This window comes from Strigops habroptila, chromosome 10, assembly GCF_004027225.2.
Source record: "Strigops habroptila isolate Jane chromosome 10, bStrHab1.2.pri, whole genome shotgun sequence".
NCBI lineage: Eukaryota > Metazoa > Chordata > Aves > Psittaciformes > Psittacidae > Strigops > Strigops habroptila.
In genome coordinates this window covers 16,294,522-16,320,014 of record NC_046359.1, presented here as the reverse complement: position 1 = coordinate 16,320,014, position 25,493 = coordinate 16,294,522, and the positions used below count along the sequence as shown (strand labels likewise).

Sequence of the window (25,493 nt, the reverse complement as noted above, 5' to 3'; positions counted from 1 at the left end):
TGTGGAGTACTTCACAGTAGAGCATACCAGCCAGTACTGGGTACAGTAAAAAGACCTGGAGTAGGGGTTCCTTAGCAAGCCTGAAAATAATTAATGCTATGCACTAAATCTGTGTGCAAATGTCACACACTAGCATGATATTTATCTACCATTTCCACCCCAAACCACCACACTGATCCCTGAATGTACAGGGCTGAAGCAGGGCTTGGCTGACCTTCTGCTAGTTATGCAGAATTTATCCTCTAGGTCCATCTGAGGTTTTTCTGCTGTACGTATTCCTGGTTCTTGTCCTGTTCCCAGACTGCGCTTTCTAGGTTTTTAGTACATAACTAAGTACTGTTATATGTATCCTGGCTAGGTATTTGGCTTATCTTCTACATAATGTACCTAGAACTGATTGCCAGAGATGATCACATAACTAACTTTTCAAACATAGGAATTTCCAGCCTGCTTCGCAGTTCACAGTGCCCCAGCAGAGCGATGCCCGTCCCTCTGCTCTCAGACTGGCCCTACAGCTGCTGAGAAGGTACCATTGTCTTAAATACGTTGTGTGTTTTGGGATCGTAACTAGAGTGTAGATGACCTTTAGCCTCTCACCAGCTGGCCACATGGAGTAAGCAGTGATGATCCAAAGAGTAAATTGTGCTCTGAGAATGTAGCAATAACTTGAAAAGACAGTCTTTAATTGGGTTGATAGTTTTCCTTTACAAGCTTTCATGTGCATGTAAGAATCGCTGCTGTCAAGCATCTGAACAACCCCTTCAGGTGCTTACATTATATTTACCATAATCACGCATTTCTAACCTAATATACAGTGTAAAAATAAAAATACTTAGAAAATAATTATGCCATTTCACTTCATGAAATCTGCTCTTATAAAATGAGCATAAAATGATTAAATTATGCACTCTAACAACTCTATTCACAGCCAAAAATACCATGGCTTAGAACAAGGTATTAATTAGAACAGTCTTCAAAGTTTAAATCATTAGCTTATACTTTTCCTTGAACTATGGAAAGCTCGTGGCAAAGACAAGTTCTTCATTTATCTGTGCTTAGGAACACTTCTAAAAACCAAATAGTGAAGAAAAATTGCTAAGCTTTGTTTTTCAGAACACTTGTTTTAATATTGGAATGTCCTGGGATGCTGCAGTTGGTTGAAGTTATATAGGGCTTGGCCGGTCTGTGTCCAGTGCTGGATCGTGTTGCAGGGATCCGATGTAAGCCATGAAGCTGTTGCTCTGATGGCCCCAGTCGTAGTAGTCTGGAGAGAAACTGGAAAAGAGAACAGGAGTTAGTGGCTGGCAGGTTGGTTCTGTTAGTCAATGTGGGGAAAATGCAACCACGTAGAGGTAGTTCTCACACTGAGGTGCAAAAATAGGGGGTAGGATGAGTGATAACTGCAAATAGGGAATATCCAACTGTACTGAGCCATAGTTTGGGCTCACAGGCAGTGGCTATACAATCTTAAGTAAATGAGTGACAAGAACTATACCCAGGTATGTTAGCTATGGTTAGCAAGTTAGCTTGCATTTTAAGATGACTGATTAATCTACTACTAGCATAGTGTAGATACAGGAGCAGTGAATGAGTAACGTGACTGAATCTTCTTTCAGGGCAGGAGAGTGTCCTGGCAGTGCTTTTCCTTCTCTGCACTGGGTACTACCATGCTTGCTGAGAACTGCTCCTTCCTGGTAGGGAATCCCTACCTAAAGCTCTCAGCTACTCAGAGAAAACTGACTTGCCCCAGTTCTGGGTTTTGTGGGATTTTGGCAGTTAGGTGGATTCAAATAAGCTTTCAGCAAGCAGGAAAGCAAACGCCCCTTCATTTCGGGTGAACCCCAAGACATTTAGGCATGTTACAGGGCAATCTAAATTGAGAGGCTTCTCGCTTGCCACCATCACAAGCTGCTGCCTGCGCTGTTGAGCTTTTCCCCGCTCACCCTGAGCAGGGAGACAGCTGTTTTCTAGGTTGCCTTGCTCACATGCTTAAAACAGTGAACGGCACTTCTGAGGGCCTTCTTGGAAGAAACAGAGGGTGAAACCTGCAACCCAAAGGTCTGACCTGAGTTTTTCAAAGGGTGGCAATACTGTTACAATTCTTAAAGTATGTTTTCATTCTTGTGTGCTTGCATTCTTTGTGGGGCACTTGGCTCCCTACAGTCTCTTGGTGCTTTCCACTTCAGCTTCCCCTCTTGCTTCCCTTCACTCCCTGGAATTTATGCCACAATTGGAGCTAGACAGTTTACATTAGTCTCCTGCAGTGTGTGAGTGTTGTTGTTCCTCCAGTTTCTGCTATGGGAAGCAAGCAGTTCCCTTGTGTACCTCACCTGCCCTGTGCCCCCTGTGGCGCAATATTCCATGCTAGGTCGTCATCACTGTCGTATCTGCGAGGGTTGTCAAAGAAGTAAGATCTGGGACTGAAGCCATGGCTTGGGACCATTCCCGCGTTGGCCTGGGGGAAGGGAAACCTCAGTCAGTATTTGCAACAGACAGATCAACTGCTTGGGGCCTGACTTCTGAAAGAAGTCGCTGCAAACTTACCTCCTGGTTTCCAAAGTAAAACAGGCAGGTTTGTATTTCCTGTAGGCTTTTTGCATTTTCTGCCTTTCTCTACCAGCACAGTCACTGTCTATGGATATTAATGGCTTTTCCTTTTCCTTCTGGCTAACAGATAAGCCCCATTTCTAAAACCACCTTCCAGTCTGCATTTCACCTGTCTGCTGAATTCCTGTCCAGCCTTGGACACTTTGCACTTTGAGCCAGCTGACCTGGAGTGAGCAGTAGGGAAGCAGCTGAGGAGCTGAAGGATATGAAACACCTGAAGAGATTGGGTTTTACCCCCCACATTTGTAACCCTCCCTCCTGGTGCATTACCTCCCTTGCCTCAGGAATTGCTCATGCTGAACCTTGGCACCTGCCTCATGAAACCGCAGCTGGAAAACCCCTTAGGACCTCTCTGAGCAATTTCAGTATCTACCGTACACTGCTGTCAGGGTCAAATCCCAAGGAAAGGCCCTTTGATAAAATAGGGAATGGGGTATACATATAACTCCTGCATTTGCGAAGCATTTTGCTTTTATTTCCCTATGAATCAAACCAGAAAACATACAAGATTCAAAAGCTCAGTCTGATTCTGGAAACTGCACAGGGACATCCAGGACCCCACTGAGCCTCTTCCACTGATCCACTGCTTCCACCCCCAGGGAACAGGGTTCCTAGCACCTGTGAGTAAGCCAGGATGACATCTTCTTGGCCATAAGCAGGAGAGCAGCTGAATCTCCTATTTTATTGGTGTTAAATAACTGACAAAGATGAAGTAAATACAGGTGCACCTCTGTGGTCTCCGCACCTCCAACCTTTGTCTGGCTGAAGGTGCAGCAAGACAAAGGACCACACGGTGCAGCGACCCTCTGCACCAAAGCAGGCAGAGAGCTCATTCCGGGCTGAACGCAGGATGCCTCTACTCTAACTTTCTGTCTCTGAAGAGAGAAACTTAACACCAAAGAACAACTATTTCTTGGGATTGTTCCTTACTAAAGAACATTTTCGATTTTCACTAAATGGGAGTTGTTAGGATTTTTTAACTAAAAAAGGGTTTGTTTTAATTCTAACCCCATGCTTTCTGGTCAAGTGTTTTCAGCCCCTGGGCCATTTGATATTTAAGCGCACTAACAGCCTGCTGGAGCAGCCTGCTGAACCGAAAGTCCTGTGGGCCTTGGCCTCCCTCTTGTGGCACACCTGCACTGAAGTTCACTTTACCTTGCTGGAGTCCTTCAGTTTTTGCTTCCTTCTAACACTGTTGTTTCCAGTTTTCCTCTTACCATGCTGCTGTTTAGCATAGATATTTTTACTGTGTAGAAAAAATCCATCTGTGACCGACCCACTGTGACAGATAATGTCTACCCTAAAAAAAGTACCCATAAAAGAAGTGGTATCACTGATTGGCTCTTCTGAACTGTATCTTTATGAAGTTGGAGGTTTAAGGCTTTCTGCAAATCACAATGCAAAAATAAAACGTTACAGATGTTACTGCAGTGCTCTCTGACTTGTGAGAGAATATGGCCTGTTTGACTCTGTCTGAGCTCTCGTTTGAGTAGATTCCAAGTCTTCATGTGATCAGCTTTTGGAAAGGAGAGATTAGGCCGCATCCCTTATTTTCATCCTCTTGGGAATCTCTCCCATGCCACCCAAACTTGACCAGCAGGTCCAGCCTTACTAAACTGACTTTAAAGAAAACGACATCTCTCTGTGGTCACTTTTTAGAAGAGCAGCAACACTGGACTGTCCTTGAAAACATCTCTTCTCTTCGCAGTTGTCCTGGCTAAGTCCTCAGCGGGAGTGGGGCTGAGGTGTTTTTTGTGATGGACACTGTGCCCCATGGGGTTCCTTAACTGTGCTGTCAGGTATTACTTCAGCTTGGCTTTATCATTGTCTCTGAAATCTACACATGAAAATAAAAACATCGCCTTCTCTAAAAAGTTATTGTATTAATTGCTTCTCTTACTTGTGAATTTACCATTCACATCCTTCTTGGGGAATATTATCTTTGGTTTGGCCTATGGAAACTGAGGTATTACCTGAGTAATCCTAGTGCAGGGCTGATATTCCCCATGTGCCTGTCAACCAACATATCCTGTGCTAACCTGGAGACATTGCCTACAGCTGTAAAAACATGCTTGTCCATCTATTAACTACCTAAATATTAAGGATACTTACAGGGAAGTATCCTTCCAACTCACACCTTAATCTCTGCTCTGCTGAAATAGCTGACAAATATGTCAGCAAGTGTTTATTACGGCTGTTGGTCTTTGACATGGAAACAGATGCAGGGCTGAAAGAAGTCAATCTTTTATTTCATACATGCTGTTGAGCAGTTAGCACACATCCATGTGCACTGCTGTGTGGTGAAAGATCCCAAGTTTGGATAACAAACTCCTTTTCCACTGACTCCAGTAAAGTACTGTATTAACTCAAAGGGAAGGTGTCCCTACATTTAAGGCGTCTCCTGATTTTTAAGGTAAACTGCCTGAGAACCAACCACCTTGTCTTCTGTCTGCGTAGATACGATGAGTTTCTTTCATGGGGAGTTAGCGTAAGGAAGTGGGATGTTTGAGTTGCTTCTATTCTGCCAAGGACGCATTGAAAAAGAGAAGTCAAAAATGTACGGAAGCAGAAGCTCCTTCAGCAGCTGAGCCTCCAGACCTGCCTGGACATCACACTAACAAACACACTAACAAATTCCACTTACCAGATCTTTTGTAGGATTTCGGACACGGAAGAAATACACAACCAAGGAAGTAGGCAAGAGCTCCCAGATGAAAAGGATCACTCCGAACACTATGTAACCTGCATCTCCCAGCTGACATTTCAGATCTGCCTGTTGAAAAGTCAGAGAGAAAAGCGTTTAGAAATAAAGGTGGCAGCTCATTTAAAGGTGCAGGAGCAACATGTCTTCTTATGAAGATCTGTATTTAAGTGGCTGAAATGCTGGACAACATGGCCAGAAATTCCATTCAGTAAAGCCAGATCACCTGGCTAATGATTAAAGGCATACTAAAAAAATCAATACCCCATCCCACTGGGTACATCCCTTTCCTTCTACCTGTCCTCCTCCCGCTATCTTTCCTTCAGCAGAATCAAAGTTTAATGCAGGGGCCTTCCCAGACTAAGAGCCTGGCAAGCAACTATTTGATCAAGTGATCAAATCCAGGCAATGAGAAACTAGTTTTCCAGTCCTTTTCCAGCTGGGAATAATATATAAAGGAATAATCAATGCCCAGGTCTTCAAGGGAGTTGCTGGCAATCTGGCTTTTAAAAATGAAGGCTTGGATCCCTTCAAATGGGTGCACACTGTTAGCTTGAATAACCATGTTGTTATCTTTCATTAGCTTTGAACTTCTCTCTAGGATTCCCCTCCACCATTCACTATAGTTGCAGAGGGAAAATCCTGTCCTTTCCTGTGTTTTGTACAGAAGAGAAAAGGGTAATGTTTCTGACAGTGACCTGAGGCAGTACCACAGTAGAAACATTGGGCTATACCTTTAAAAGTGGCTTTTGATTCTGGTACCAATTTGAGTACCTGCTCCTCAGTTTCAGGCCCCTTACATATGGCTCAAATAATTTACCCCAAAATCCAGGCAACAAGCCAGATCAGATGTTCAAAAATCAGTAGCAGTGACCTAAGGCCTAAAGCATTGCAGTGAGCTCCCTATGAACAACCTCTGCCTCCATGGGGAAATGTGACCAAATATTCTGACCATAGAGTTCCAGCCTCTGTTATACCAGACCATAGGAGTCAGCACAAGAAGTGGCCCCTGCAGGGGTCAGCAGGAGCAGCACCAACACTCCAGGCTCCAACAACAGGAGGGCAAATGTTTGATTCAGGACATGAGTCCCAAGCTAGCGCCCTTCTGCCTAAACCTGTGTGTTCTAATGACACGGCGTGAGAACACCTTGCTGTGCTCCCCTTCCTGCACTGCAGCAGGGTTGATTCCTGGCCCCTTACACCCTGCTCACCTAACTCCTAATGAAGTCCTCTGGGCAGCCCTACCCTACTGTTTACCTCCTTCTTATTTACAGTTTTATCTACTGCTCAACAGGAAACTGTTAATGGCTCCAGGTTTGCTTGGCCACACCGGCACACAATGCCCTTGCCTGGCTGGGAACACTGCTTTTGGAACGCAGGGGCTTGCTGAGCGGGTGGGGAGACATCAAATGTCTGGGAATTTGAGGCCAAACAAAATATACTCATGGTCCAGACCCAGGCCTGCCATTTTGCCTAGCCTTGACAGAGCTGGAAAACTACTGGGATCTAACTACATGCTTCCAAGCAGAGAAAGGAGCTGGATGCCCAAATTTCATAATATTCAATGAAGAATCCCCTGCTGTTTCCTTCAGTGGTTTTATTACTGTTAGCTTGCAATCTGAATTGTAACTTGAACTGAAGGTTGGGAAGAATCTTAGTCTTTTCCTCAGACTACAGAAGCTGTCGCGCTAATGACGGAATCCAGGTAAATAACTCCACAGCCCTGGATGCCAATGGGAGATTTGATGCTGACTTCAGAACTGAGCATTTCAGAGGAATCAGGTGCTGGTTTTCTGCTTCTCCAAGTACAGAACAGTCTTTCTAATGGACAAAATGCCTTTTTTTTAATAAAAGGCTTTATTTTTTTCTTTAACCACAAAGTCAGGATAGATAAAAGATTGGGTCTTTTTAATTAGTATTATTTGGCTAGTGGCTACCTCTTTCCTTTAGCACTGAGGGTGGGGTTTTTTGTCTCCTTATGCTGAAATTACCAGAAGTTTGTATTTCTGGTGCAAAACAATCTTACTGCATTGAATAAAAGAAAATAAAAATAGGTTTTTAATATATTAATTCCTCTTTTGGTGGCATTTAGGAAATTCATCACATACAGAATGAGTTTTTTCATTAGCAAATCTTTTCATACTTGCCTGATCTGACACGTTGTACCAATCATAATCAAAAGAATTGACTTTCTTGGTTTGGGAAAATGATAGGATGAACAAGTTGTAACAGGCTCGTGAGGTATAAAGTAGTATAACAGTCACTCCTATACTTGTCACCTGACAGACAGATGAGCCCTGGAAGAGATTTAAGCACAAGTTATTATTCATAAGGGAAGTTGAGAAGAACATTGCTTTGCATGGACTTCAGGGCTTGTCAGGCTACTCTGTCTAATGCAACTGACTTTTCCTTCTTTGATCAGTACATCCTATACTATGTATTTTCCTGCATTTTATAGTACAGTGGTTCCCAGGCAATGGCAGCAGTTCCAGCCCTTACCACGATGGGATGTGTCTAATTTCTACAACTTTTTGTCCATGTGCTAGTTTCAGAGCAATAAAAACACATAAGAAATACATTTGGTATCAGACGGAGCAAGAGAATTCAGCCCTCAGCTCTCCATTAGCTATCTAGCACCCTGTATCACATGCTGGCTTGCTAGCATGATGCAACTTTGCATCTTCTTACAAGTGCTCGCTATGCACCTATTTCCTAAGTACTAAGCAGATGGCAAAAGTCAGCAGTTAAACACGACACAGGCAGGAACAGAACATCCTGCCTTGCCTAATGTCAACACAGAGGAGACAAAGTGGAAGCACAGCCTATGGGCAGAGTGACCATGGCAGGGCAGCCTGTGAGTGGGAGCTTGGGCACAAGGCAAGAATGAGTCTACAAAGCGTGAAATCACAACAGTTCCTAAGGCCTGAGAGAAGAGTGGGCAGAGGACCCTGGGGCTCTGCCAACCCCGTTCCCCAGCCTGCATCCCCTGGAGAGTGTCAGTAAAAAGGAGCTCAGGAGTAGTTAGAAAAGCTTGCAGAAAACCAGCTCGCCTCTTTTCCCAGCAAAATAATATTGGTTCAGGGAATAGCCAGGCTTAGTAGCATTACAGAATCCCCAGTACAGCCAACCTCCCTGACTGGATTCCTGCTTACAACCCACTGGAACTACCACTCTTCACCAGACCATATCCTGCAGCCATGTTGGGAATGAGCCAAGAGCCCGCTGCTGTACGGGAATTGAAGCCAGATAGATAGTAGGCAGTGGGGAAAGCTGTGGCAAGACCAGCAAGCGGGAAATGCCACAGAGAGGAAATGTTTGCTAGAACTTCTCTGTTCTCCTTCGGTACTAGCAAGCCAGTGATGCTGTCATGGAAACCGGAGGTGAGGGAGCAGAGAGAAGCTGCTGACTGGCACATACCATATCCCAGCTCAGTGGTGTTCACAGCCTGGCGATAGCAGAAGTGGAGAGCAGAATGGGGTTATTTCCCTATAGAGGTTTCCCAACATAGCTGTCATTCTTTAATAGTTAATAGTTAAATACATGCTAGAAATTTAACAAACTTCAACCCCACCAAATACAAAAAAGGGGGTAAAAGTGTCCTGGTTTTGCTGCCAGTCACATATACTTAGTTGCTTGGTGAAGGGAGAGCGCAGCAGTAAAAATAAAGCCAGAGGATTCCTTTGTCATTCACAAGCCCCTACAGAAAAGAGGGGTCACCCCAAGCTGGTAGCAAGTCCCACTACCTGATGCTTCCAGCCAGCCCAGAACGGGCTCAAGTGGGCACCAAAAGGCACCCCCTCGGCGCTGTGGTAGCCGTGGTGCAGAGATCCAGGCCGGACCCCCATGCCAGGTCACGGAGGTGAATGTGTTTCCACATGTGATCAGAAGATATGTGCAAGCAGACTGGAGATGCAAATAAAAGGCTGCCAAGTACTGATGCCTATCTACATGCACTGCAGAGCACACATGATCTCCAATGCTACTTCTATCAATGCAGAGAATGGATTCTTCTTTTTTAGCTAGTTTTTTTTAGCCAACGGCAGCAGAGTAAACCAGGATGGTTTTTTTTCACTGCCAGCTCCAGCCATCTGTGTCCCTAAGGTATGAGCAGTCAAATCCTACTGGAAGTCCCCAGAGAAACTTCCATTTCAGGTCAGCAGGAAGGAGCAAAGCACTCTTTAATTCTTGTTTCCACATTCAAACTTTCATCAGCCGAACATTCTGCCCTTTCCTGTCTGCAACAATGTCAGAGTTTGTTTGGTTTTTGTGAAATAACTTGAAGTAAAGATCAGGTTTCCTGCACGAGGAGGAAACGGAACAAAGTAATCTACCAAAGCCTCCCTCAGGTTAACACTGCTTTGTTACAGAGATTTACACTTCTGTGATTTGCAGAAGTAGAAAAACTTTTCTTACTGGTAAGAATAAGCCATTGCCCGTGCATGCCCTTTGGTCAGCAAATGAGAGGCTTGAAAGAAAAAAACCAACAAATTAAGCTGTGTTTTTAAATCTTCTATTCAGCCCTGAACTTTGAGTTGTTGTGCAGCATGGCCAGATTTATTAAATGGGAAAAGTACTCTTTTCATCTGATTAAGTAAATGGAGAGAGGAATGTTATTTTATGATTTTCTAAATAGCAGCTGAAACTTACATTTTTTAAAGGTTTGTTGTGGTAATAGTAATGTGCTATTGATTAAACTAGTAAGTCAAGATTCAAATATCTACTGCAAATGCAAGGCCCTTTGAAAGCCCTGTTTCAGTGTTTACAGATATAAACCATCTTTACTAATTTTGCAATAAACACCGCATGCTCATGTGATGCCACCCAGCACCTTGACCACTGAATGTGTGCAAAGCTGTAAACCTAACAATATTTCTTTAAAGAACATTTTGTAGTGTAATAGGAGAAATTTTTTTCCCCTTCTCCCCACTGGGCTAAATTATACTATATTCGGTCTTTTAAAACACATTCTCTTTATCTATAGGACAGTATGCAAATGTATACAGGGAGATTCCTCTGTCTGGTTTATCTTCAGCATGCTGTTACCTTAAACAGTTAACTTAATCAGTCAATAATTTGACAAGCTGAAGGATCCCAAAGTATAGACCACTTCTGCATGGCAGTACTGAAACGGAGTGGTCTTCAGACAGGGGCCTGGAGAAAGCAGTATCCACTTGAGAGCAGTTGTGAAAAAGTCCAGCCAGTAAGATCTGTAAAGTCTGCCTAAAAAATACATATTTGGGGGCCACTGGTATTGGCCAAAAGCAGTCTTACTGCCACTTAGTATTTAATTCCTATATTGACCAGCATGGTGAACCAAGTGCAAGCTGTGAAGTTTAAGGCCTGCAGCTCTCCGGGAATCTAAAGAACTACACGGCTTTGCCTTGCACTGCCCTTGTCTCTCAGAAGGTACTTGAAAAGAACTGAAAATGTACCTTACCTTGGACTCCAAGTAAATGTTGGCTAAGGACATCTTGGAAATCTTATACAGGCAGATGGAGAGTGAAACAGCGCACAGCACAAACAATGTGTCATTAATTGCCACCCGGACAGAGACAATGATTTTTCTCTCTGAATTCTGTGTCCTCACCAATACTGCACATGTTAAATTCACCAAGAGGAAGAGGAGACTTATGAAAAGAGAAGCCAGGTAGAGGGGCAACCTGGGAGAGTGAGGAGAAAACAGTTTTAGCGACATTGTTCAGCAAGTGGCAGTCATGAGATGGAAGTTGCACCCGTTGGGCTGCCACAGCTGACAGAGTGACCAGCAGTATATGCCCAAATCAAAGTGCTGCAGATTGCTGGAGAGATTAACTTAGCTCATGTCAAACCTGTTTTTACAGTTACACAACAAGCTGTAAGTAAAAACACCAATACCGAGCAGCAAAACATGTAAGACTGTTTGCAGCAGAAATACAACAGCACGGTTCTTAAAAATTATTTAAAATACACATGTACTTTCTTAGAGTGTGCACTTCATACACAGCAAAACCCTCTGACTACTACTTATTGACAGGAAAAACCTTGCAAAAGGCTGAGGTGCCTGGAAAGGACTGGGCTGAACCCTGAGTTTGCTACACCAGCACTGCCATGAGAGGCATCACTGACTCTTGATGGTTGCTATCAGATTTCATATTAAATTAGGGAAGTGTCTAGCTGTAGTGAAAATGTCTGAGTTACTGGTTCCCCAGCATCTTCAACCCTTTTCCTAAATAACCTGGTCATGGGCAACTTCTTGAAAGAAACATCAAGGAAGTTAAATATGCATATTGATTGTGGGCTGGCATGTTGCCATCCATGCCAGGCAGAAGGTTTATTTGCACAACCACAGGAGCAGAGCTGGAACAGAAATGTGACAGACACCCAGGAGCTAGACTGGTTTTCTCCATCTGTTTTTCTCACCTACCCAGCCCTCATACCTGCGATATAAGCATACCACATACTCAAGGAAAGCTGCTTCTGATTCCTCTCTACTCCTACACACAGCTGTGGAGCTTTTCACTAAAAAAAGGGGCATGTCTCCAGTTCAGGTGTTTGCTTACTTCATTGTCATCACTGACCAAAGCAGTTACTAATAAGGGTCATAATCTGCAGCCACTGAACAAGAGGTTTTGGCCACTGCTTTTGTGCCTGCTGGAAACTTTGAATTTGGCTGACAACAAGCTCCCAGACTGTCCCTGAGGTACCCACTTCTGATTGTTTAAGAATACTTTACCAAATGGTGGTCTTTTTCTTTCACACATTCATATCCTTTTGGGATAGCACCAGTGCAGCCACAAAGCTGAAGCATAGCTGGCTTCTTTTCAGAGGGCAAGAGTGGAAGGGGTGTATCTTTGAGACCTTTGAAATGTGTAACAAACAGGGAGAACTGAAAGCCCAAAAGTCCCTGCTTGTGAATCAGGGTCCTTTCCAGCTCTGCCTGGCAGTGAATGAGGATGCTGTCTTTTCCCTGACTGTCATGGAAATTCCCTCTCAGGCGGAAGATTGTATTCATTCTTAACCTTCCAGGGCAGAGCTCTGTTTTTAGGATTAGCAGCTAGAGGTAGCTCCTTTAAACCTCACAGTGTAATGCTGGAAGCAGTGCAGTCCTGAAGCTCCTCTCACACAGCTTCCTCTGGAGAATGCAGTTCCCACTTGTAGTGGTGGTACCTTTACAGCTTTTATTAATATCTCAGAAGTGGTGGTCATGTGTCTTCCTTTTCTTCCCCTCCCAAAGTCTGTTTAATAGTCTCATCTCTATTCCACTATAATAGTGCAGGTAAAATATTCTTCTGGGCTTTGGGCTTACAAGGAAAGGTATGCTCTCACACACTGTGCCTGCTTGTTGGACAGTAAGTACAGGCTCGCTTTTTGCTCATCTTAGTCAGAAGGACCTTCTGCTTCAGTGCAGCCTGCCTGCCCTTGATGCAGGCTTGCAACCAGCAAGGCTTAGAGCTTCCAGGCGAGGCTCCCTCATGGAGTTTAGCAGAAAAAAGCAGCACTGTCACGCTCTCATGCCCACACACTCTATATGTGCCTGAGTGCGCTGTCATGGCCAGTCAGTGGTGCAGCTCTTCACATAATGATCTTCCATCCCCATTATTAACACGATCTGGCTGGGGAAATGGCTGCCTGTTTTGACAATAGAACTGTTGTTGCTGAACTTCTGAATAAGCACTGATAAAAATGCAGACTGTGTCTCTCAGGGCAGTTTTAGGGTCTCTGCAGCTGTAGAAAGTATTCCTAACTTAAAGGCAGAATCTCAACTACAAGGGGACCTACAAGGCATGAATAAGCATATGGGATTTTTTAGAAAATAGAAAAGCAGGGCAGGAGAGCTGCTTCCAGATTGCACCAGTGACTGTTCAAAAGCTCATTGTGCCCAAGCCCCACTTCAGGGCTAGTCTCTCAAAAGGAGCTGTGTGTAATCTGGCTCCTTTTAATCCGGCCAGGGAAGGCACGTGCCAGGGTGTTTTGTTCTTTCTGTGTCAGGCTGGATGCACCCCTAAGTTTTCCTTTGAGTTTAAAATCAAACTTCAGATCAGTGAGTTTTACCTTGTTTCACAGGAAAATCTGTTTGAAACTACTGCATTTTATATGTGGTTTCCTTAAAACCCATACAGGGTCTGAGGCTTGTGTGTAACAAGGCATGCACACCCAGCACAGCAAACCTCGTCCAGAGCCAGTGACTGTGAGAAGTCTCCAAGCTCAGGAAGATGTGCAGAAAGGCTGTTTAAATATAAAGTTGGACTGGTACAAGCTTCACCTTGAGCTCTTTTGCCACCGTGACTAACATCATGGAGGCTGTGCTGAGCAAAGTTTACTTAAGAATCTGGATCTCTGATAAGATTTTATCCATTTTTACTCTATCTGAAATTATTCTGATTTCTGCTAATACATAGAGCAGCCCTACCCCTCTGTTGCCCTGTTTATGTTGCCATTATCTATTGCAGAAATGCCAACACCAGGCAATAAGGTCTGACACTTATTAAAGGAAATGGGGAAAAAAAAGAAAAGTGAACATTCAGCAATGAAGAAAGATCAATTCAGTAAGTGAATTCAGGGGCAGACTCCAGCCCCTGTCTATATGCCATCCCTCCTTCTATCATCCAATTCTCCATCAGGATTTGAGCAACATAAACCCCCATGGGACAAGGGTTGGACTAGGTGATCTTTAAAGGTCCCTTCCAACCCACACAACTCTGTGATTCTGTGGTTGTTCACTAGCCTGTTACAATTAAGATTCAGGACCTCAGCTGTGGATGTGCATGTATTACACCACTTCAATGGCCCTGTGTAAGATATGAAATGAGCTTGGCTTTATTTAGATGGCTCTTTCACACAGGCTAAACACATTCATGCTAAGGGATCTAGATATTAAAACAAAATACTACTGAAGTCCTTTACCAACAGACCTAAATAAGAAAGAAAAGGCTAGACCAGTTCAAAGAATGATTTGTGCTGGAAATGCAGTAGGCAAGAGTCAGGGTGGACATGGAGGTGTTGTGGGGAGGGTTGTCTGTGCATAAGTAATTCCAGTCACAGCACTTAAGTGTCTGGGAACAGAAATGCTCCAAGACCTTCATGCAGAGTGCTAATGTAGTCACTTTATAGGCATTGACTAAATATCACAAGATCCCTTTGCTGGAATAAAGACATTTTCAAGCATTTTTCAGGAATAAAGCCTTGCCACAAACATCAGTAACAGATGGGGTTCAAAGCGTCTATCTCTCATCTCTAAAGCTATCCAGGAACATGTTCACAGGCCTGCCCTATACCACCCTGACCTGCAGCCCTGGCTTTGTGCAAAGCCATCCTCTTTGTTCCTCCTGCCTATGTGCACCAGCAAGGGCAGGCACTCTTGCATTGGGGGCTGGCTGGGGACCTGACTGGTGTATGCTGTGCTTGTCTGACAGCCATACTCCTGGATTTCCTTCCCACAGAAACCAGAGTGCAAAGTGGGGAGTGAATGTATTTGTATACCACTGTGTTTACCAGAGAGCATCCAGCTCTTGCCCCTTGTGGTCTGGGATGTGGCCAAGGTACACACACAGACCCACTAACTTGAAGCATTCCTGAGACCACCAAAACAGATGCAGCCTCTCTGTTCCCATCCTGACAATTTCTGCATCAGCTGCGGCCCAGCATGGAGTGCACATCCCTCAGTCAGCCATCACTCCCTGTGTCCCACACCCTCACCAAGCACAGCCCACCCCAAGCCTACTCTCACTGTAGTGCCTTTCTATTAAACACAGTTGCTGAAGCACCTGCTCCAGAGAATCACCTCTCCAGCTGTATCAAAACCCACTTGGATAACAAACTTTCCAGGGCAAGGACAATGTTAATATTTGACTTGTTGATACAGTACTATGTTCTCCTAACAGTAAGGAAGTAACAGGTCAGATTTCAGTTTCAAATTACTCTGTTTTCGTATCCTGAATTCAGATTGTAAATTCTTTCTTTAGAATGGAGACAACCTCTCTCTCTTCGCCCTTGTCGAAACAACATTGCCCAACTGAGGCTTTTAGGCATTGCCACAATAAACATTAATGTATTGAGCTCCTCCTCAGCTTTCTGGACATTACTGCCGTATGGGGAGCTGTCAAGTTCCTGACAATGCCTCCTGCTCAACAAGATCCCAAACAAATCTCTCCACCTAAATGCAAGGCTATGATAACCTCAATCCTACGGAGTCAGGGAAGATTATCTGTGAGCTCCCAAACGCATCATCAAGTTGAATCCATTCTTTCTCACTCTTTCCCTTCAAAAGTCTTCTCTCATCTTCACAAAACTTTTGAGTCTTTTATTAGCACTGACCTCACAGATTAACACGTACCCAATCCCACCCATTCCTGTCAAAATAAGTGTATCACTCTGCTACCTTTACCAGAGCACTGGATCTGAATTCACCTAGCAACACTTATGTTAAGAACCTGTAAACTAATCACCAGGGTCTGTGTCTTCTGTTTGCATTTGAAATATGAAATATGTGAATATCTAAAAATGGTGCTTGTGTGGAAAGACCCAGAAATGACACAGACTTCTACATGTCATAGGAAGAAGCTGGCCTCAGACCCATCATCATAAAACATTGGTATATAAATATGAATAGCTGAGATATGAGTGCCACAAATTATAAAAGATACAGTGTTTCTCAAAAAGCATGTCTATTCTTCTCTAGCACATTAAATGTTTGCATTGTTCTTACCTGTATTTCAGTAGCTCTGGGGAATATTTTGACTTAGCTTTGAAAATCACCTGCAAACCAGAAAAATATTGCATCAAACATAGGATATATATAAGTAAGGAAAGACACTGTGATCTGCAGGAATCCTGTCTCACAGGTCACAAGAAAGGTAATGATAGGTTTCACTACATGAGATCTGCATTTATGGCTTATCCATGGCAGGCAAGCTCTAAGCAGTGTTAAAATCACTCAGCAGGTGATCATGATGTACTTGTGTACAAATTGTCTACTCCATTATTTTCACTTACTCTGCTGTGGGACTGAGGTCTTAGACACCAGTGTCCTAGAGAGGACCAGTGCCAGTATAATCACTGAGGCAAGCAATTATTAGGCTCTTATATGACCTAACAGTACATGTGCTTATACCAGCATATTGCATCAGATGCCCTGTTACCATGAAGAGCCCATCACAGTACCCTGGCCTGCAGTTGGATATCAATGTTTGTACCCATGTTACATTGCAAAAGGATGCCATAAAGAACCAAACTCATTATTTTACTCTGAGTTATTATTTGGTTTCTGCTGGCTATCTGTTCGCTATACAATATGTATTTGTACAGAGAGATAGCTCAGGCCCAGTAGTTACCTTGCTGTAACAGAAAAGACAAAACCTGGATGTTTTCTGCAATGTAGCTAGGAAATATCAGTCATGGGCATTTAACCACCACCAGAAATTATACAAAAATATATGAGCATATTTTATATCTTAGTTACTAAAAAAAATGACAGGAAAGCATGACTGCCTTTTCATAGGCTAACACAGTTTCCAAACACAGTCAGTTTAAATAATGTTCACTTAAACCAGCACTGAAGCACACTGCCAGTATTACAAAAAAACATGACTTATTCTGGGTTGTTTCCTAATTGTTTTCTCCTCAAGTTATCCTGCCTTATCCATTTAACTTGGTTTTGCATGCTCTTTAGTATAGCTTGCATAATATTTGCTATGATTATCATGCTTTCCCAAGGAAACAGAACTTACATGATCACTATGTATGTGTAGGCATGTGCCTGCCTGTCAACCTGTTTATCTGTCCCCGCACTGATCTTAAAATACTCCAGTCAGAGAACTGATGGAAGAACACTTGAAGCACCAACAAATGAGCCTTTATCACCCTTCTAAAAATTAATGACCCAAAAGAAATGAGAAACCCTACAAATGCATCTGATATATGACTTCTGTGAGGAGAACCCTGCATAGCAATCCTACGCATCACCCAATATGTGAGAATCTGGATAGCAATGTATCGTAAGAAATGCCCCAGTGATGGAAACAGCTCAGAGTCAAGCATGAGACATAGATCTGGAGAAAATCAGGCTCCACTTGTTCCAGTGCTCCTGGAACAACTTGTCATTTAAATCCTATTCACCATAAACAGCTGCCTTGACATGGAAATTATTTTTGTGACGCACCAGCCTGCTCAGCACCAGATGAACCAGCAGAGAGCACCGAGCTTTTCAGCAGGCCCCAGAAAAAATACCTGAGAATAACATTGAAAGGTTCGGGGAAAAAGTCTCTGAAAGTATCCTGCAGCCACTGATACCGTTTTCAAATAGTTAACATCTCTGGCAGTAGCCCTTACAGAAGATTTCTGTGATTCATTCTCCAAATTCCTGGATCATGAATTCCCACAGGAGTTCAGGAAGGAGTTTTATGTTTCACTTACTTGCTACTGAAAAGAGAGGTATAAGAGGCTTGTGAATATTCTGCATTTCTGTGGTGCATAAAGAAGGGCTGTCAAGTGGTAGAGAAAAGATGGGGTTCAAAATTCTTCCCATACACTTTTTTGTACAAGATTTATTGCCTACCCTGCTTATTCTGGAAGGGACTGTGGGTAAGCAGGAGGGAACGGATTCCTGACCTCAGTGAAACTAAATAAGTAAAACTTGCCTCTAGGGCCATTCCACAGTCCCCACCTGTTCTGAGTAGCACTCACATATACTGTACCGTTAATTTTGACACCTCTCAGGAATTGCAGAGTGTTCAGAGCCTGTGCACACAACTGCACAAGACAAGCAGTCTGCAGTGGGCAACGAGTTGTGCTGGTCCAATTCACAAGAAAATTCACAAGACCCTGAATACTATCTCCTGTGGTTTCCTCAAAATGATCCACTTGTCCCTATAACGTCACAGAGCAGAACTATCACACAAACCAGTCCAAGCTGCCCTACCCAGCAAAAGCTTTGTGCATAACAGTTAAAACCAAACATGATGTTCCTGCTGCAGATCCAGCAGGATCTCCAGACGCAAGGTCACCAGAACAGCTGTTACTGTGATTCTACATGTGGTGGACTTGCCCCCGATGATAAATGCTTCTGAATTTTATCAGAGCAAAATGACTGTTAAGAAAGAAAATGAACATGGTATAGATAAGTGAATGCTATATAGAATGAAAGCTACAATATAAAGCATGGACACTCTTACTAGTTCGCTGCTAGACAGAAACACGGGCAGCCAAGTTCTGCCACCTTTCCTTAAACACTGATGGGGCCTTAGTTCAGGAGTAGCCTTGCTGGAAGCAACATGGCTGGCACAGGATAAACGGCTGTTCGGTGGGAGTAAGGATGTCAGAAGCTGATCTCAATATACCTTACATGCGTGGGTGCAGCCTTTTGCTTGTAACACTCATCTAGCTCAAGAGACTGGTTGTTCAATGGCCCCTCCCCGCAACAGTGTTGAGAAAGCTTCCAGTCAATATCTGAGTCATCTAAGCAAGTCTTCCAGCAAGCCAGAGCAAACCAGGCTATTCCTAAGAATAGACTAAACAGCAAGCAGAAGGCAGACTTTTAAAAAAAGAGCTTTCAGAAAGCCCCAAGATGAACACCACCACAAAACACTCAGTGAAAGTCCTTGCTAATTTTCTAATGTCGAAAGGGTTACTTTTTCTTCTTAAAGGTGTTTCCCCTTTTGCTTGTGCTTTAAAGGAGAAATATCCTATTTTGACTCCTTGTTTTTGCCGAAGGACTGAAAACCTCAAATGAGATTCTCACACTCCCTCCTCCACTCCCCTGAGGTATATGTCTGGCATACAAAACTGCAACAGTACAAAAAGACTCCAAAAAGCCCTTCATAGAGCCAGGGAAAATTCCTGTTGCAGGAACTGATGTAAACAGCTGACCTTAAAGGCATTTTACCAGGCCCCAGCAGAAGAGCAGTGTGGATGGCATGGGAGCCCACCAGCAGCTCAGCTGCAGACAGCTCTGCAGAACTGCTAGGCAGCACAATAGGCAGACAGGGCCAGGCTGTTGTAGCTTAAGGGGATTCCAGGTACTGTTATGAAAGTTAAATCCAGAGCCGCTCTGGCTCTATAAGTATCAATGAAACAGGTGTCAAAGCCAAGTCACATATTCCCAGAGCAAAAGAAAAAGAGAATCTCACTGGAGCAATTTTCAGTTTCAGCTGAAACTCGATTTTCAGAGTTTCAGCTCTGATTTAGCTAAACTGACGTGACGGCTGGCACAAACCTCACTATACCTCTTGTGCTAGCTGATCAATTCACTTTTACAGGAGCTACAGCTCAGCTTACCAAAAAGCCTCAGGTATGTGTTAAGTGCTTACATATGTGTCAAGCTGGCCCTCTGCACAGGAATAAAGTTCAGCTTTATTTACCAGTTCTCATTTCAAAAGCTCTATAAGGAACATAGCATGTACTTTTCCTTCCCAGTTCCTTTCACCATGGCCCCTTTCTTCCCCTGTCACACTCCATGCAAACTTCTCTTTGCACTCTGAAAATATGCCACAACCTCATGCAGGCCCAGAGCCCCTCACCATCAGCACATTCACCTTTCTTGTATACCTTGCTGTGTATCTTCCAGTCCCAGGTCCAGCTTCCCCTTTCTCTCTTTCTCCTTTGTTCATTTTTTCGTTTGGATCAGATTCCCCAAAACATGCAAGTTTTCCCTCTATTCTCTAAACTCTACATGGATTGTAAGGCCTACAGACACGGGCAAGGTGACTCACTACCATTCTCAGCCTTGTGTCAATTGGTAACAAAAGCTCTGAAAGGACAGGGACCAATGTGGGCAGCCAGCCACAGTAAACTTGCATGTGTAGCTTTCCTATCAAGTTATTTTCTATGTCAGATGATGTCATTCTTCATGTCAGATGCTGTCAAGACAGTCAGCCTGCAGTTACAATTTGTCTCCTGTAGATCCAATACTGAGGGCAATGTCTGACACTCAACATATTTGCTGATGCTCTACTATCCATAGTTAGACTCCTGTGTAGTTCTGTGTACAACTAAAATATGCTTTAAATTAATAATAGCATTTATAATAGATGGTGTATTCATTTCTACTAAAAAAGAAATATTTCTCCTAAATAAAAAGCCTGGTCTGTTCTCTCGCTGCTGGTATTACTTTTGGAATGCTATCCCCAGTGATCAGAGGATGAGAAGTTCTCTTAATTTTCCTCCCAGAGCTAACACATACCCCAGTTCCACTGAGATACATGCAACCTCCCCGAAAGCCTTGTGCTGGTTTTTCCCCACCCTGCCAGGCGCTTCCAGCATGGCAGCTCCCCTCTACAGTGTCTTCCCCTGTGCAATTTCTCTTCATTTGAAAGTCCCTGATTTTACCAGCCCTGCCTGGGAGGCAGGGTAAGCTTCTCAATCTGGAGAAAAGGGAAACTGGTTAAGGAGAATGAAGAAGTAAATCTGCCTACCAGCCCTTCTCCACCCACAAGGCCTCAGAGTTCTTTAGCTCAGCACCATGTTCCCTAGGTCCTGGAGAAGTTCCCAACATGAAGATTAAACCTACAGCCCACCAAATGGTTTGCTATGCCTGGCCATGGGGGAGGCCTGGGATTTCCAGCATCCTCTATGGCTCACGGTCTTTGGCCCTGACCTTGTTTTTTGAGTCTGTAACCCTGCATCCAAACTCCCCTCCTGCTTCATTTGTATGCTGTTCCCCTGGGAAATGTAAAGTCTGTGCAAACAGCACAAAATGAAGCAAGCCCTTCTCTGCTCTCCCCTCAACACACACCAAAAAAGGCAACTTCTTATTTGATTTCACAGAGCCTCTTTACACTTTTGCCCACTGCACTGACTGTAAAGCCTGAGGACTCATCTCAGTCTCCCCTTGTCAGGGGCAGGGAAGATTTGGCTAGGCAGGACGTCAGGAAAGGAGCGCCCAAGTCCTGGTATCCTCACTGCCTGGAGTCACTGACAGTGGAAAATAAACCTTATTTGCTGATTTGCAGTCTTTGCTTTATCAAGCAGCAGAATAAACCTGTGGGAGCTGCAGGTGTGAGCCAAAAATATCTATGGGCTTTTTGGTCTCTGTAGGTGGAAACACACACTTTGACTCCCTATCTGATGGATCAAGATCAGGGAGCTGCTCTGGCTTGATACAATACAGTTATTTGCCAGTATTTTTCTGTTGTCTTACAAAAGTGCCACTGGATCTCATCTTCACTTGAGATTTATTTCAATGATTTCTAAGCAGACAGAGGCTTATCCTGAGAGGGTAGGTCACGTTATTTCTTTTTCTTTTTTTTCTTTAGAAGAGAATGAATGCACATGCAGGATTAACGAATTCTAATAACTGTAGTGCTCTCATTAGAAATCACGTATTTTCTCCAGTATGGGATTTCTGAGAGAAGCTGATATTACATATGCCTTATCTGCAGCACCCTTTCTATTCTGCCCTAAGTAGGGCATCAAGACCATAGTAAAGGACCCTGAATTTGGCTCTTAACCCAAAGGTCCCTTGTTCTGAGTCAAAACCATTTTGATTGTAACCTCCCTTTCACCCAAAGGTCCCCCGCTTTAGCAACCTGCCCCAATAAACTACGGCTCCTTCTGCTGTATCTGCTGATGCTCAAGCCTGGGAACAACCCCTGCTGTGCTGACGTCATTGTGGCTTATTTGTCATTCTACACATAAAATACAGTTGAAATTTGTGTCCCCATTGCTTTGGGATACCTATTAAAAAGGGAATAGCTGTGGCTAACTTTCTGTCAAGTTCAAAGGTGCTTATTATTCTGAAAAATGCCCTCAGGCACTTGCCAAATGAGGTTTCTTGTTTGGCCAGGAGGATCTGCAATATAGTCTGAATCATTTTTTCTTCTCACATCTATATCTAGAAGTTTTCCTAGCAGTGCCATGTTTAGAAATGGTGGGTGCTGTACAGAAAATGATAAACACCTGCAAATTCCAGAGACCCATCAAGTCTCTTCCAGTCCTCTGTCCCTGTATTAGACATAGATCCCTTCTTTCCCTCTGGCTAAGAACCAGTTAAGTAGCATGGTTTTCATGCAGTGAGACACAGCTGCAGACCCTTCCTGCCTGCTTTCTAGAGAAAAAAGGATAAAAGTTGTTTCTGAACAGGTCTGTGAAGTTATAAGCCATTACTGAAAACAAAATTCTCTATCCCCACCCCTTTCACGCTAGTTCTTGCTTGCCTGCAGTGGAAAGCTAGATGCACATTAAATATACAGTCTCAAGAAGATGCTGAATTTCAAGCCAAACCACCTTTTAATGGTTAGAAGTAAAGAATTAATAACAGTGAATTATAAATATGCGCACTTATTCTGTGTCTTACATTATATTTTGTACAATGGCTGTGCTTGTATTTCTTAAGGCTTTATTTTGGCTGGGAGATATTTGAGATGAGATTTCACTGGGAGCAACCAGCGAAAGCAAACAACAATTCTAATAATGTGCCCGTCTACAGTGGTCCACAATCTCTAAAGATGATGATGCACATCACAAACTCTGCAAGTCCCTTGCAAATATCATTTCAAAAGCCTCACAACAGCTCTTCAAGACAGGTAACTATCACACTCTTTTACAGAGGGGCTCAGAGGAAGATCGTGAGGACTCAGGATGACAAAGCAGAAACTGTCTCAAAGGTAGAACCAATAGCCTTAGCATTTTTTTTCTGTTTCCCACCACTGACTTGTACTTCCTGAATGAGATCAGACAGCAATGCCAAAAATAAGTTAAAAGGACAGATGTGTGCATTCTGTATGCTCTCTTTTTAGATCTTCCTTACGTGAAAGTAATCAGTTATCATCAACAGCAAGCCCCTGAGTGCTGGCACTCTAATGCACGGAGTGCAGGCTGCTGTGCCCCTCTGTGCTCGCCAGGCTCAGCTTCTCTTGGTGAAGAGCCAGGATGCTGCATTCTGCCTCCAGACTTCCACTGCAGCCCTATGTGTGTGTCAGAGGGAAGAATCTGACCTAGGGCTACGACTTAGTTCCAGTGATGGGGCTGGACTGTGCGATGATGGACATTTGCCCCTGTGGAACTGCATCATTATCAAATGATTCTCACAATAGCTATGGGATAAAGCATAGGTCACCGCATGCCTGAGCTGGATTTGAGTAGCATGTAGATGAAAGGTTCCTGTAATCCCTTAATATATCTCAAGTCCCAGGGAGTGAAGCAGGTTGAGTTAGCAGGTGTTTCAGACACTGAATCCAGAAAAGTAAACCTAAGCACAAACTGTATATGTAGTTCTAAGTATTTAATACCCTCCACAATTCAAGTGATCTTCTTACAGCTGTCATGCTTACCATTGCTGCTTTTTCAGCTCTGAGATGGCAGCTCTCACAAATGGCCGGATCTCTCCAGCCATGCTGCTCAGGATTGACAGGCCTGTAATCACTACAGAGCACTGTTAAATACTGTAGGCACTACAGAAGCACCCAGACCCAGAACTGAGCTGGTTCCAAGTGAGGCACACAGCAACACCCAAAGCATCCTGAGCACTGCTGGGGGTGCTCTCCTGGCCAACTACCCCTACACTGGGAAAAAGGACTTTGACAAGGGTCATCTGAGTGCAGGCTTGGGTTCCTGCTCCAGACACCTTAGTGGGATTGAGGAGATAGGAAATCCAGTCCCTGCCCTCCTGCAAGCTCCCTGTGAGATCTTAGGTAAGCCCGGCAGCCTTTCTTTGCCTCAGCATGCCAATATCCCATCCTGAGCCCAGTGCCAAGATACCCAAGTTCACCATAAACACTTCCAAGGAAGCCTAACAGCAGCAACCTGGAGTCCTCTGCAGGCTAACTCATCTGGCTTAGCTGCCCGCAGCACAGGTACACTCTCCAGACCTGCTTCTGAAATGGAGATATGATTTCCTTCACCTCACCATACAGCTAATTTACCCTTACATCACAGTGTCCTTGAAAAAGAGGGTGTCTCTTTGTATAGCACTTAGCACTTACTGGGGTCCAGAGTCACTGCTACTTGCAATACAGATCATGATAGGAATTTGGGTCTGCAGCAGGACTCCATCAACAGTTTTGAATGTGATACAGAGAACAGAAATCTCCCTCAGAAACATATTAGCCAACTTGTGAAAAACTAGGCTGGGGGTTGCCAGCAAAATTAGATATTACAATTCTGACTGCACAGAGAGATCAGGAATGCTAAACTAGGAGGTTTATGAAGCCTAATAACGACAACAGTAATTAAAAAAAAAAAACCAAAACCCAGCATTTTGGGTGTCCAGCTTTCAAGCTCTCCTATACATTCTTTCTCCCAGCCTTTAAATTAAATGACACCCATTTAATAGACAGCAGATATATATATGTGTTATTTGCCATTCCTGAAATGATCACTTCAGGCTCCAGTTTCATTGTAACACTGATCACTTGCATGTAGATGAAAAGTTAAAATTCCCAACCGGAAAACTGAAATTTTCTTTTTGCATTGCCAAGGTATATTTGTAAATTACATTTGACATTTTTCTTATGATTCTTACAAAATAATGCTTTACCATTCTGCAAGATTTAATCAACCAAATATCTGTTGCTTACCTGAGTGAAGTAAAGATTCATCAGGGTCAGGGTGAAAAACTGGAGGCAGACTGGGAAGCAATAGAGAAGCCAGAAGATGAAGGGGCTGAGAGAATTTGCTGTCACAAAGTCTTTGAAGTAAAATGAAAAGAGCACAGTCCTGAGAGAGGCCCAAAACAAGCACAGAAATAGAAAGACAGTCTGGTAACTGAACCTCTTGTGCCTGTAGTGAAGGACCAGCCAGAGCTGGACGTAGATGAACACAAAAAGCAGTGAATAAAAAACAGTATATACAATGGTCAGGCCCAACTTCACATACGGAGGGACAGCTGGCGTCAGGGTCGGCGGAAGGGTGTCATTTTTCAGTGGGTCCCACTCAGGGGCCTCCATTTGATATCAGGAATCGTCAGAATTATTTATTAAGTTTGGCTGCCGCTGTTGCCTCCTCCTCCTTCTCCTTTCATCTTCCTACAGCATAGGAATCAAGAAAATGAAAGAAAACAAGCTGCACTTCCTCTTTGGCAGCTCACTGTGGGCTGGTAGCACATGATCACAATTCAGAATGATTCATTAGGACTGCCTTTGTCAGCAATTGGCAGGGAACAGCTCAGAAAGCTGCCCTTTGCTGATGTCTGTGCACGAATCTTTACCATCCTCAAGAAATAAAGAAAGAAATCCACCAGCCCCTGAACAGTTTACTGCTGATATTTTTTTTTCCT

The 25,493-nt window shown here is 43.7% G+C and overlaps 1 protein-coding gene across 1 annotated transcript; it reads right to left on the bottom strand.

Moving 5' to 3' along the window:
* Window positions 1-659: 659 nt before the first annotated feature.
* Window positions 660-25,318, bottom strand: GPR137B (G protein-coupled receptor 137B). Its single transcript, XM_030499329.1, has 7 exons — window positions 24,796-25,318; window positions 15,993-16,042; window positions 10,746-10,968; window positions 7,456-7,605; window positions 5,252-5,380; window positions 2,331-2,455; window positions 660-1,275 (listed from the first exon to the last, which is right to left on the bottom strand). Exons 1-7 carry the CDS (start codon window positions 25,162-25,164, stop codon window positions 1,164-1,166), a joined length of 1,158 nt encoding a protein of 385 aa, XP_030355189.1. The 5' UTR covers window positions 25,165-25,318; the 3' UTR covers window positions 660-1,163.
* Window positions 25,319-25,493: the final 175 nt, after the last annotated feature.